At 36.7% G+C, this 15,322-nt stretch overlaps 1 protein-coding gene across 3 annotated transcripts in view; it reads right to left on the bottom strand.

The window, feature by feature from the left end:
* LOC131693231 (uncharacterized) overlaps positions 1-15,322 on the bottom strand; it is a 93,797-nt gene continuing 78,475 nt past the window's right edge. For all 3 annotated transcript variants that reach the window (XM_058980886.1, XM_058980887.1, XM_058980888.1), the window contains exons 13-18: positions 14,714-14,823; positions 9,645-9,865; positions 9,430-9,526; positions 5,524-5,669; positions 4,843-5,079; positions 1-406 (exon numbers count right to left, since the gene is read on the bottom strand). In XM_058980886.1, coding sequence (XP_058836869.1) covers positions 236-406; positions 4,843-5,079; positions 5,524-5,669; positions 9,430-9,526; positions 9,645-9,865; positions 14,714-14,823 — 982 coding nt within the window. In that variant the 3' untranslated portion in view covers positions 1-235. The remainder of the gene's footprint in view (positions 407-4,842; positions 5,080-5,523; positions 5,670-9,429; positions 9,527-9,644; positions 9,866-14,713; positions 14,824-15,322) is intronic.

Genomic DNA, 15,322 nt, shown 5'->3' with positions numbered 1-15,322 from the left:
TCAATGTTTATTCTGCAAAATATCTTATTTATTCCTATATATTATTATAAAATATTCATGCATTTTATACTCAATTCTTCCGTTGAGATACACATTTCACAAGACAGATTGATTACAATTCCAAACACTATTAATCAGCAATCAAAAAAGCTACCTACTTGATTGTGAAAAATATCCATTCAAAGTTTCCTCTGCACATATTTGTGGTTCTTTTCTTCACAGTATCCTATGGTTTCTAATTAGCACCATCGTAACCGTTATCATGATCGTGAAATATATCGTATCCGGTCTGCATCTGCGGATTTAGGGCATCATCTGACTTTTCACTGGCTGTTGTGTTGTAGTCAGCAACGTGATACCGGATAGGATAGGTCAACTGGTTACCTCGGTCCCACGTGTACAGTTCCTGGAAGGAAAATTGTAGATGTTTAATTTTGTGTAAATTTTTTTGGCTTAGAATATTTTTAAATTATATCAATTTTAACTAAGATCCGATAGCAGGGACCAAAGGTTGGAAACGGTTGCAAAATTCTTAAATATGAATCCTGGAATATAGAAGATGTTCCCCATTCTGAAAATTTACAAAAAAAATCACTATACAAATCGACGAAATAATAGCAAAATGCAAAAATGATTGATTTTGGTTTTCGAATTTATCTCATCAGTGTAGACAAAAATATCGCACATTTTATGTGGACCCGACTGATCGTCGAGAAACAAGCATAGAAGAAGGGAAAGCGCACGCAACTTACTACGACGCGTGAAAATTCTTTTTTGCAGCGAGAGAATATTTGCTTCCTGTCCTGCTGCCTCTTTGGGGTAAGTAATTTTTCTCAAGTGATCGTGATACTTCTGTTCACTACAGACCACGAATGTGATTCCGTCTTCTTTGGTATTTGCATTCTAACTGATGACGCTGGCTTTTGATTTGGAGATATTGAGCACAGTTGGTATTGCAGTTGCCATTATTATCTGGACATCAGACATAAATAGCGACTACTGTCCACGGTTTATATTAGGTACACATTTTGACATTGAATGGACAGATAGGAATTTGTCATTGATACGGGCAAAGTGTTGTCTGTGGAATGGTAGTGGCTTATATTGTGTATTGTTGGATTCGGTAGAGACACCGCTTTCTTACCAGGTAATCTGGGAATATGTTTTTTTCATGTATCCTATGTAACTGGTTCCACTTTTCTGTATTACGACCAGGCTTGTTATTTGGTCACGCATTGTGCACAAAGAACGAAAAAAAAACAACGAATAAAAATAGAGCCATACAAAAACACTACAATGTGTAGACCTACCGCACAAAGGAAAAACTTGAAGACGAAGAATTGAAAGATCTGTTCTCTAAGAGATGCCTAATTTCTCACAAAGAGTCAGCTTGAAGAGCCACTGTATTCAGCATCTCCTCATTGGCGAACAGAGAGAAATACGAATCCAATTAAAGTTCAGATAAAGTTTGATCAGAAGAACAGTTTTAACATGTTTTGTGCGGTGTGCGGTGAACCAATATGCACGAGAAAGAACCTCCTTATTTCTACTCTTTTGTGTGTGGAGCCATGGAGTAGAATGCACACATGGGAGCAACAAACATCTGAGTGAAGATGTATATTATAAAAGAGAAGAGCGGTGGTTCGCATGAAAAGCGCAAAGAGCGTTCTTGTTCTTCTCTTTTTTATGCTCTGAGGTTGCATGATTCTTTTAAAGGTCATATCATAAGTACAAAGCACCAGATCGTGTAGTCGAATTTCGATTTTGTCATTATTCATAAAGGCGTTTTATAATTTGATTTTAATGATGTCACGATCAGTGATGTGTTGTTATGCAAATAGATTTTGTTTGCCTAGGTAAACCTATTAAGTATTATAATTATCATAGGATGGAATTGGATAGAGGTGACTTTCTAAAGCCTTAGCTCTGAAAACTTTAGCACCCACCTGGCGATTGTCCTTCTAATGCGAAAAGTCCCAAAATCAAGGGTCACATCACTATGAATAAATTTAGCGCATACCAATGCGTCAAATTGGAAAATAGTCGTTCTTATTCTATTCGACATAGTTGTAGGTCGTCATATTGATCTCCAATAGTTGCTTTCGCCTGTCGCTATAATATCAAACCGGCCGCGAACGCCCACGATTATAAAAAGGTATGAATTTATAAACGTTATCGCTCTCACACGATCGTGAATCGTAGTAGTCCGAGAGTTCCCACTCTACAATACATAACTTGCATAGACTTGACAACAAGTCTCAGGGCATCATATTTAGAGTTTTCAATGCGATGGGACTCACTTTCTTATTTCGTCTGAACCGTACTCTCAAAATTAAACATCAGTATGACGGCCTGCGCAAACATGTGAAAGCCCTTGCGAATATGCAAATATGGCTACACGCTTATATAAACGTCTTCAAACTCGCGAAAGTTTACACACGCTAGCATGCGAGTCATTAAAATGTAAGTCCAAACTTGTTCGGGTGTGCGTCACTTCTTTATAACAACTGGCCACTCGGAAACGGCAACGACGTGGCTCATCAAACATGTTTGTTGGACCGAAACCATTTCTAGGTATATCTACCGGACCATCAAACTGGAACTTTCACCTTGGACAAGAGACTAACTATTAAACGACTGACGTAACGTAGTAGGCGCTCGACAAACTAAGAAATTCATACACCCAGATACAACGAGAGCAAAAAATAATGGATCTAAAATGCAAAAGACTTACGTACAATCGCAGGTTTATTTACAGAACATTGTCCTGCCAAATATCACCTGAAAAAAATGGCAAAATCCTAGATGACATTTTCCGATTCGGTAACTATGAACCAAGAGGACCATATTATCTGTTATTGTGCAACATTTGGGGTTATCGATTGATTGACACCGGTGTACTGGAGTACACTGAAACTGCACCGTTTTCGCACTTTCTAGCAGAAGTGCAGAAAACTGGGTATGTTCCATTGACACTTCTGCTAAAAAGCGCAAAACCAGTGCAATCCACTACACCGGTATCAATCAATCGAAAATCCCAATTATTTCTTTGAAGGAAGCGATACTTCGGAAAGAATCTTATGATGCCTCGCAAGGTATGGTATACATACCCCAAACGGACTACATTGGGATGACACATGTGGACAAACAAACCGCTCCCTTCAAACTACATTGGATTTAGGCAGTTTGTAACATGTAAAGCAAATATAGCAAACCTGAATAGTGGTCGCAGTGGCAAAGTGCGACAAAATGCGTGATATAAAAATGCTCATGCGATGAAACACTTTGTCAATGAGACGCTTGTGGCCTTCACGATAGTACAAATCTACTAACAACATAGAACCCTTTCTGAATATTTAAGATTTAAGATAAGCAAAATATACTCAAGAAAGAAGTTACTCGGATTTTACTTGGTTCGTCTGCTAGAGCCCATCAAACAGATTTTCGTGTGAGGCTTACAAAATCGGATCAAAAAGCTGACCTAAAACGAGGGTAGACAAAATTGTGGACTGGAAAAATGGGGTATTCACTGTGTATCAAATATATTATACCTGTAGATTTACATTCCGTACAATTTTTAAGATAAACTCCTTGGCAGAATACGACTAAAAATGTTTTCGATGAAAAACAACCTTCATAGAGGCACACTGTAATCTATAAATCTTTATCATCATATAATATCAAAGCGAAGCTATCATTGGGAAATTGGATAAATTATTAGTTTCGTAAACCCATTCCTGCTTTCAGATACCATTACTCATTATTATCAATGGCTCTCTTAACCCTTTACGAGCTACCGCTTACAAACATAGCAGTGATCGAGGAAATAATCTAATTTCAAAAATGGATAACAAAAATATTACTAAGCAATCGATTTTAATCCATCTAAACTAAGTTTTACCGTAAATTTATTCACTGTACCGATAAATATTTTTTTTGGTTTATGCTCACGCCCAAAAGTGCCGCTTTGGGCTACAGATAGGCCGCCTCCGGTTATTTTGACTAAAGAATACGTGCAAGTTAGGTCAGTGATAATCTGATTCATTTGCATAATTGATTTGTAAACAGGACCCGAACATAACTCCGAGTGGGTATTGTACACGTTGAGGGTGATGGTTCCATCGTAGTGCACTGCGAAGATGAGGCGGAACTATGGCAATAGGTCTGGTAGAAAGGTGAATTGTTGCATGCATGGTTGAGGTGGAATAGACCGATTTATAGTTGGGCTTGAAAGGAGAAACTTTGTCGTATTCATTTGTTAGTCAGTAGAACTGTTTGCCATTTATCAAAAACTCGTTTAACTCATTTGTGTAAAATGCTGGTTGCTGGTTCTCATGAAGGGAACTATTTGATGGAACAACTGAATTTCATCTTGATTTACGACTGGAACCAGCCAACATTCGAAGCAGTACAATTGTACGGCTTTGTTTTGTCGCACCGAAGGTACGTAATGAACGGGGGATTTGAAAAAGATGTTCACTATTGTATTGTTATATGTTTGAAATTGAAATCTCATCGTTTCATGCCAAGCCGAAGTAACAAGCTGCAATCAAAAATATGGTTTTGCAGTATGCTAAAAATCATTCTCACATTATGCCGGTGTGGTACTAATATCAAAACGAGAACGCTATAAGATAAATATCGATGGTTGAACATGATTTAAACAGCTCGTTCTCAAGTGAAAGCAACAACATTAAAATCAGTGTGTGTAGTTGCTCTTGATCTAGCTTCCAATGGTATTGAAATGCAATCTACCTGTTGCTATATTAATTCCAGCGCATCCATTAGTTATTCACGGATTACTATAATATGTTTATGTATGATGTGTTGATGTATACTTACCCTATTTTTAGGATTATACCCCACCGTGGTGGTTTTCCGGAACGGATTGGTGAACGTTAAGCTGACATCGAGTAGCTTGCTGTGATATAAATCCAGTGCCAGTCTAATCTTTGTGTTGCGCTCTGTTACAGAGTCGATGGCATAGAGGACACCACACACGATAAACATTTCGCCCACTTTGTGATGGTTCACACTAATATTCCAACTGTACTGTATATCCAGGTTGTATTCGTTGAGCTGTAAGAAAAGTGCCACAGAAACGCCTGCTATCACTAAATGAACGTTATCCAATTATGCAGTTCATCCAGCCGGAAGTGAATGCATTGTGGTCAGCACACCGAGATACACTGAAGTCTTTTTTATGCAGTTATAAATGCGTTTTTCCGTGCGGATTTTCGAAGTTTGCGTTTTGCATCCTCAGCAAGAATACAAATTTTTTATGCGGTTCGTGTTCATGTGTGCATTTTATGTGGGTTGTCTATGTAACGCAATCTTTCAGGTGGCCCGCATAAAAAAAACTTTAGCATATATTCAAACTCTTTTTTAGGGAATTTTATCAAAATTTTAAGTATTATCCAGTCTGGAAAATTTTCTCGGTGTGTATTATCTCCAGAACCAGTCAAAAATGTAATATTCGCGCCAGACGGATACGAGGTCGTAACCGAATTGGAATGGTATTACCTTGGCGACGATGGTGTTGTTAGATTCCAGCGTACTGTAGATAACCCACAGGCCGTTATCGTCTACGTTGAAGTCCATGTAGTTGAACTCGGTCGTGTATAGGTAATTGGAGCCATTCGTGGTAACACCTTCGATCTCCTTGACCGCTGTATAATAGAGTGAAGTAGGAAATAGGAAAGCGTAAATTCATGGAATAAAGCATCGAGCGTGCTTTTAGAGCGTAATTTATTTGTATTTATGGCAAACAATTTTCGAGTAAATGTATAGCTCCAGTAAGTTGGTAAATTAATATGATTTATTTAACTGCGTGTGTGCTCAGGTAACAATCTTACCACGTCCAATTAAATTTGTTTATCATTAGACGTGTTGATTCATCATTCAATTATATCGCATTTCACGAGTGATTTAAAGTTGAAGAGGTTAAGAACGTTGGAAGTAACGTAGTGCTTTAACAAAGAGTATCGTGATTTGTTGGTCATTCTCGAACCTACATCATTTGATGATAGTATTTAAAAAAATATTAGTAACTAAATGTGACATCGGAATTATTACAATGTCAATGAGGATTTTCATAAATTTCCAAAAGGTTTAGTCTCCGCATTAGTTGCTCTTTGATTTTTCCGGATCAGATCCAGTTCTGGGGTTACAAGTCGATCAGTCAAACGCGTCGATCACACCCTTCTACAGGCAAAGATAGAGCGGTTTGGTGGCTCAAATCATATCTTGTTGGCCGTTTCCTATCTGTTGAACTTAGATATATCGAATCACATAACTTCATAAATTTATCAGGTGTGCCCCAAGGTAGCAATCTCGGACCCTTACTGTTCTCCTCGTTTTTCAATGACGTTTGTAATGCCCTTCCGCCTGGATGCAAACTTATTTATTCAGATGACCTTAAACTGTTTCTCATTGTGCGATCTGAATTAGACTGCATTAAACTACAGGGTCCACTTAATTAATTTTGTAACTGGTGTGCTCAAAATCGGTTGACTCTCGGTATATCCAAATACTCAGTAGTATCTTTTACACGCAGAAAAAAACCCAATTTTATGGTGCTATATTAACTCGGAGAAATCACTTGAAAGAGTGTCAGTTGTCAGGGACCTTGGTGTACAGCTGGATTCCAAACTGTTGAGTAGAGATAATTATTCCTACATCATTGTAAAAGCCAACAGGAACCTAGGTTTTAAAATTAGAATAGCCAAAGAGCTTACTGACCCAAAGGGCCTGAGATCACTGAATTTCTCGCTTCGTCCTGGAAGCTTCGGCTGTTGTCTGGTACTCGCATGCGAGTATCTTGATTAAAAAAACGATATGCTATTAGATCTCTGCCATAGCGCAACCCGATAGAGTTACCACCTTACATTGACCGATGTCGTGTGCTTGACATTATTCAGAGCCGTTTTGTAGGAAAAGTTCTAACTGGTGAAATTGATGCCCCTTGCATACTATCGCTGATTGATGTAAATGTACCCCTATAAGTTTAAGATCGTGGGATTCTTTAAGACTTGACTATCAAAGTACTGAATATGGATAAAACGAACTTATTAGGGCAATGTGTACTGTTTTCAATAATGTGTACAAATTTTTGACTTCTCTGTATCCTGTGATGTTTTAGAAATAGGCTTAAACAATTAGCTTAGTGCATAAGATTTGAAGTAGGTAATAGTGATTTGTTATATGTATAACTAAGCTCAACCCAATGTAATGTAATTCCATGTAATGTGAAATATTGTCTTATATGCATATGCGAAAAGATTATGAGTTTTTACGCGCATTTGGAGGGTGTTTTTAACACAAACAATGGAATTTTCCTCATTCTGTTTCTGTTTTATGGACACCATGTCGGTCAGATGAAAATAATATTAAATAATACTCCTGACATTAAAAAATATCCACCCAGGTCGAATGGCCCCTCGTTGGTCTACATCCCACCCAACTCGATATCGCTTTATTTTAGCGATATTTTAGCGATTTCACGGGTGCTGACGGCTCACTAGCCAGCTGTAGTTCAGATAACGCTAATACGATAGTGTTATAGTGAATTACCTGGACCAGGCAAACGAGATTTCTAGCTGCGAACGTTTTACGAAGCAATTTAGGGTATAAGTACCTCCTAAAGCAGTGGCAATCGATGGAGTCATCGCCGAACCGAAGCTGAAGAGCGAAGACCAATTGAAATACGATTTCTGTCGTGTACTTGTCAACCCCGTTCCGAAAATACCCATTTTGATGGACTTGTGGACGATTTTGGATAACTGGAAGTACCATCTCGAATTTCAAAATGGCCGCAAACATTTATTGTTGTCGTCTTTTCGTCAGCCATTGTACATCTCATGCTACATTTAAATTGCATTATTATGAGAATCAGAACTACAATATCAGATGCACAAAAATAGTATATTATAGCATCGCTCATCTTTCTATCACAGCCATAAATTTACAACGCATCTGCTGATGGCATGACAAGCGATGCGTAAGCGATTCTATCCCTCTATGATTGTTTCATTTTAAGGTTGAAGGATTCATTTGATTACATCCGCTTTTGGAGCTGATCGAATACTGAAAACGATCCTCAGTATTAATTTTTTGCAACCCCTGATCGGGTACACATCCAATTCTTTTGCATTTTAATAGTTATAAGCCTAAAATAACCATAATGCGTCTATCTTATCCCTCATCCTTGTCCGTCCTACCCACAGTTTCACCACCTAATAAAGGTGCCATAAGGTCGAACCTCTACCAGGATGGATTCCTAGTGTCAGTACAACTTCAGATGCCCTTGCTGAGATTTGGCTGTGAACTTCATTGACATAGCGTTGTAACGTCAGACATTAACCTTCTTTAGGTGCGGGGTTAATTAATATTTCCACCTAGAAGTTTGAAATTTCTTGACTTTTCATCTTTTGTCACCTCGTTTGAGCAGTTATATGGAGGTTCCGGATCTTCCGTATGATTTTCACGAATAATCCAGGGTCAATAGTAGAGTCACAGTGTCAAAATCATTTTAGATAATACTTTATATAAGCTTTCAAACATATTACAATTTTTTGGGATCAGTTTCATTGAATGAACACATTGTCGCTTGTTCAGTATTATGCGACATAGGGTGATGAGCCTATTTTCACCATACTAAGCAAGGTGCCTCACTAATTCGGTAATTTCTTGCCTTACACTCAATGGAATGCGTAAAAATTTACATCAACCGCTTTGCTTCGTTGTTAAGAACCAATATAATAACATAAATGCGTTGAAAACAGAAAAACTCTCGTGTTTGAGCACAATGAAAACTCGAATCGAGTGCCCCTATTGTTGCGCTACCATTTGACTCAATGCGTTGAACAAAGATGGCAGACACTGCTCTTACCAACAGCTTCAAATGGGTAGGGTGATAATAGAAACATGGCGCAAATAGGCTCATCACCCTACTATCATACCGTCGGAATAGGCACCGGAATCATAATCCGGAACATCCAAGATCTGTCGTATCATGTACATATTTGATGTATACACTCTTATTTTTGTTTTGTTTGGTTTTATTATTAGTATTCTGTCAATAAATCTGTGATTTATGACGACAGTTTTGCATCTTTGTATGCCAAACATGCCCCATTCGGCACCGATTTCCATTGGCCAACAAGGTCAAAAGCGGTAATATTTACCAGAAATTGAAAATTGAAACTCTAACAAACCATTTGGGTATAAGTTCATATAGATTGGGCTGAAAATGTGTCTTAAAATTGAGTTAGAAATCCGGGTCAATATGACCCGCTAACACCTTATTCGTTACAAAAAGTTAACACCTAAAGCAGGTTAAGAATCTATGTAAAATGTGACAAATATATTTCCTGAATTCAATATATTTGAGAAGCAATGCAACATTACACCTGCACAATATTATCTTACCTATTTGCCGTTCAGAGTTGAGGTCATATTTTATGATTCGTGGTGAGTTCCTCTCATTGTAGTAGAATGATCCGTTGTATACTACGTGAGCATTTCCCTGTTTTAATTACGACAAGAAGGGGCGATAGATGAATGGTTTGAGATTGTTGCTTTCGTACAATAATTAATAGAAAGTGTTCACAAAAGAGTATGGCAAAATAAAAGGCAAATCTCACCCGAAATGGTTTATCCAATCTGTACGTCTTAGTGGCTACATTGTTTCGATAAGTGGTCTTGTTGGCGAATTCAAATAAACGACTCGTGTCGTTCTCCCGTGTAGCCCAAATCTTTTTTTCAATTGCATCGTTCCTTGATGCAGCGTCTTTCAACCATGCACCGTAGTTTTGGTCGGTGTACTTATGATACACTGGCTTTCCTACGGCATACAATACGCAATCTGTAAACCATAAAGCATGACGTTAGTGAATAGTAATGGAGAAATTATCCAATTTTGCTTTATATTTTTTTTGGATCTTATGAGATCGATGTGTATAACTTGGAAAAGGATGATAATTTTACTATCCATGCTGATTTAACTAAAACTACGGTGAACAGGTTTGTCTCTATCTCTACTTGGGATGGTAAGCAATTAGTATTTAAAAGGTTATATACATTTGAACATTTTGTTTAACATTCAGTGTCTTTTCGTGATTTTTAAAAGTATATCCAGCTTTTAACGTGCCATAATAGCAATCAACATCGTTCTGTTCATCATATGCTAAGAACCTCTATTTTGACAACAGTCGTTTACGCCTTCCGCCAAGTAAGATGAAGTCATCCTACACTAGAACATTGCTGTAACGTTGGCGTAAACAACAGATTGAAAATAGAAATTGAAATTGAAAGACAAAAAATAGCGGAGTAAATCTTTTGGCTCGCGAAGTAGTTTTTATTGCAAGAAAGAACTTATAAAAAATCAGACCTATCGAAGCGTTGGTTGTGGAGATATCGTGCTGACCTCCAATGCTATAAATATAAACACGTTTTGTGGTAACGGCTATAGCTCCGTCTATTTTCACTATTCTCACTTCTTTATAAAAATGCATATTCTATCGGGTACTTCTTTGATGCACTTTGAAACTTTACTTATTCACAATAAAAATAACGAAAAGGCTACATTTTACTGTGAATCAAAAGTATACCTCGCCCTAAGATGGATGAAAACTTCTGCAGAAAAAGTGGATGTGAGGTATTAAGAAAGGAACTCTAAGCATAACTAATACAATTTAGTTTCTTCTTGATGATAATGATATGATACTGCCATCTATTGCAGCAGAACCACCGTTCATGCAATGGACTGGCCTCCCAATAAGACTTGATCAATCATTATTCACTGGTCTCTTTCAACTAACGACTGTACTGCCCATAATCGCAGGTCAGTCCCATGTAGATAGGGAATCCCATAGAACATTGGACCGACTTGCGATTATGGGCAGTGTATGAAGGGCCAAAAGGGAGTAAATTGGCCGACCAACAAGGTCGTCGACACGTGCCACAGGAAGGTTAAGAGTCTTCTTCCAGAGGCGAGATCATGAGAGCCAATCATAACCCAAGTAACAATTAAAATGCCTCGGGGATTTATCATGGTTTTATCCTGGTTTTATGAAGGAATCCTTGAAACCGGTGATTTTATTATGGTTTTATGCAGCTGTCATTTCATTTGTTCCTAAATTTCACTATAAAACTATGTTATGACTTCCACGATAAAGCTTTAGGTTACAAGTTTATATAGTGGTTGTGAAACGGTTCTATATACTTTGTTAAAACTGGAATAAAACTAACATACAACAAGAAATTAAGTTATAAGACAGTTGTATCGGAGATTATTGCACGTATTCAGGTTTTGGAATGTCTATTAGAGTGGGACATGGTTATATGAAAAAAATAAAATTTGGCTCCGAGTAACTTTTTGGGTTCCATTTAGCTCCCAGAACTACTCTGCAAATTTTTAGCTCTATCGGTGAAACTATATTTCTGCGCCCACTGTTTAAAGTTTACATGGGATTTCGAATGAAGAAATTGTCTTTTGCAAATTAATTCTTCCAAGAGTCGCCCGTTATCTCCTAAAAATAAGTAGATGTCTGATTTTTATAGGAAATTTGTCAAGGAAACAAAGTCTAGAAGACTGCAAAACGATCTGATACTTGTGGAAAAAGTTATTAAGCAAAAACCGATTGATGCCCTTAAGATTGATGAAAATTTCACTTTTCATAGCATCACTGCTTTTGTCGATCTAATTATATACAAAATTTTTAACTTTTTCTTATTATGTACAAAAGAAGCCTCAATTTATCCCTCAAAACCTTTCGAAGTGGCCAAATACTATAGATAAACGATTTAGACACATTAAGAGAGGATTAAAACAAAATTGCGTATAATTGGACAACCAACAGCAGTGGTGCTAGAAAAAATGAATATTTTATCAATCTTCAAAGCATCAATCGGTTTCTGCTTAATAACTTTTTTCTCAAGCGTCAGATCGTTTCGTGGTTTTCGAGACTTTGTTTCTTTGTTAAATTTCCTATAAAAGTCACGTAACGATTTATTTTTAAGAAGTAATGGGCGACTCCTGGAGAAATTATTTTGTAAAAGTTCATTTTCCCATACAAAATCCCATGTAAACTTTAAACAGTGGGCGCAAAAATATAGTTTCACCGATCGAGCTAAGAATTTCCACAGTTGTTCTAGGACGAAAAAGGGTACCTAAAAAGTTGCTCGGAGCTGGAATCTAATTTTTGTCCCACCCTAATGTCTATATTAAAACCTCTTTAAAATAATTACTCTTATGAAAGGCATGAGCTATACTAAGGAGTTATAAAATTGTCATCAGAAGCTCGAATCTTATTGTTTACTTGCATGTAATATAGTAACTGTAGTGCAACTAAGTTACTTCGAAAATTCCATTTGGAAATGGAATTCTTCCTCAATTTCTTTTGACCCAAAGCAGAAGACGAACCAAGTCAGGATTATTTCGTCTTTGCAGGTTAATAAGAATTTCTGAACAACCGCTGACAGGAGGATTGGTTTGTTTTTCTCGTTTTTCCAGGATGATTATCAAGATGGTAAATACAGGTGAGAGCTTTTTTGTGCGTGCTGTTGCAGTTGTCAATCACAAGAGGGTTGCAATGATTTGTTTTTTGACTGTTTACAAAAATTGACTTTGCCGACAAAAACAGCCGTTGCAACAATTTTAAGAACCACTTCTCACATTATATTACAAAAAAGGAAGCCCAACTGCGTTTTAGTACTATAAACAATAAGCTCATACAAATGCATTTCGGTCTAGGGTCAGATCACTCTAGAAATGCATAACAAATTTGAATCCAATTTGAAAAACGCATTTCATTTCCATTATTGCATCAACTTTCACTCTTTTGCCGAAACATTTGTTCAACAAGCGTCTTACGCTGATGTACTTCGTTCGAAACTTTGTTGGAGTAGAATTAGTTTGTGGCAGGGCTTTGTATTCCTATTTCGATGGAAACTAAATGTTTAATTTCGTTGATTTTTAAAAATGCATCTCAAGATCTTTCCCTAGATTTCGGAACATAATTTAAAGAAAATATCTGCGAATTTTTACCGAACGAGGACTATTGACAAATCTCGCGCTCGATTGGAATGACACTGACAGTAAATGGTGAACACACTATAGAGATGGCGAGTATTCAGTGTGTGTATTTTAATCTATTGCGCTACTCAAACTTAACAACCGCACCGTTACATAGTAAAAACCCCCACCTTCCATTTACCATCTTGGACAAAGTCACTGTCAAAATATTCAAAACCAGCAAGCTGTGATTTAGTCCAGCATAAAACTTGTAACTCTCAACATAGATGCAGAAGTGCCATGATAAACACGCTTACTATATGAATTGCTCAGTTATGACCGTTTTAGGAGGAATTGTCTTATGAAAGAATTATTCAAGTATACCAAGTTTTATTAAAAAAAATGTCGCCTTGAAGCAAAAATAGCAAATTGCGAAGTAAAATTTCTCAAATATACGCCTTCTTGTTCGTATTAAGGGTGGAATCAAACGTTTTGAGACATTTTTTTTGAAAGAATCTGCACTTTTTATCAAAACATTTAACATTTTTTACTAAAACTTGGTTAAGTGTTGTTTCAATTGGCATCATGCGATGTTAAGGGATAAAACCACGATAAAATTTTATTGAATACATCTAATCAGTGTAAAAATTCAGTTTAAAACTGAATGTTCTAACATGGATAGCATACGAAGTTTTATGGACTTCTTCAGGAAGACTTTACAGTTTTATGATGGTTAAATAGCGCTCATATAGTGGTTTTCCACACTGCTAGGTCAGGAGAAGGTTTTATGCTGTTGGTTTAATATCACATCTAAAGAGTAGAATAGAACTGTAATAAAACTATTACTCCTATGATAGTTTGCATAACAAGTTCTACTGATTACAATAAAACTGGGCCAATTTGTCATAACATGGGTTTATAGCAGCCTCCAGGAAGTACATAAGGCCATAAAGTTAGCATGGTAGGTTTTAAATATTAGTTTTAATAAACGCTATAAAACTTCAATATAACCAAAATTGTTACTTGGGAATAAAAGCCGTCTTAGTGGTGAACAGCCCCAATAGATGGGGATAAGAGCCTTCCCTCTGTCCGCGACATGTCATCAACCAGGAGTTAGCATTTCCACTCTCCTTGTCTATGCCACTTCCTTCGGGTGCCCTGATGGTCCCTCCCAATTCCCAATTAAAATGTTAAATAAAGTGGTAAATCTATAAAAAGAAACTATTTACATAGAAAATAAATGTGTATATAATACAATTTAGTTTCTTCCTACTCTAATATGTTGAGGACGAACGAATAGTACGAACATCGAAAACGAAAAAAAGCAGTTTTTCCATCCGTGTGTTAGATCTTCATGAAAATCAATCAGCAGTACTACAACAATACTCTACATTAGCTGATTGATTTTCACAAAGACTTAACACACAGTGTGGAAAAGAACTGCTTTTTTCGTTTTCGATTTTCGTGCCAATCCTTAATAGTATCATTTTCTTTTTTATTTCGATTATAGAGGTTTTAACCTTAAGGTCATTTGCATCTTCGGGTTAGAAAAATCTCTTATGAAAAATTTCTAACCCTATGTGCGGGGTCGGGACTCGCACCCAGGTGCGCTGCGTACAAAGCAATCGATTTACCAGCTACGCTACGCCCACCCCCACTTAATAGTATCATATATTGTTTTAGATTTCAGCAACTAACCTATCGTTCTGTTGGGTAATCCAGGATAACTAAGATTACCAGTTTGCTTGATTTCCAGGTTTCCTACCAGATCGTACAACGAAACGATTGTGTCTTTACACTTGAAGTCCCTTTTGCCATAGAATCAATGAAATAGCAAATATTAGTTAAAGAAATAAAGAAAAAAGAAGAAAAAATTATTATAAAATTTTCTGAAAAAATAATTATTTAAGTTATATTAACTAACAAACTTTACGGTTGTGTTCGATTTAAGACTTTTCATATTTTCCACATCAATCAAAACATTTTGACTTAATTGTATTTTTTAAAAATGGCGTATGTTTTAGTAAACAAAAATATGAGTTGCAGGCAATAAATCTTTCTCTACGATGAAAATATATACTATGAAACAGTTGCTACATAATTTCAAAAAAGTATACCGCTTTAATTACAAATAACATTTTGAGTGCAAACTAATTCTGAGGGAATATCTAACTCGCCCTAAAGTTCAAAACCCCCTTTGCCTAGCGTGAAAAGATTACTTTAAATTCATGAAACCGGTCGGCAGGCCGGTTATTCGGTTGACTGATAATATCGAAATCCTATAAGAGCTTTGTTAAGCCGGAATAA

Source organism: Topomyia yanbarensis, chromosome 3 (assembly GCF_030247195.1).
Source record: "Topomyia yanbarensis strain Yona2022 chromosome 3, ASM3024719v1, whole genome shotgun sequence".
Taxonomy (NCBI): Eukaryota; Metazoa; Arthropoda; class Insecta; order Diptera; family Culicidae; genus Topomyia; species Topomyia yanbarensis.
Note: the sequence above shows the minus strand (reverse complement) of the source record. Positions and strands in the feature narration are given on the sequence as shown.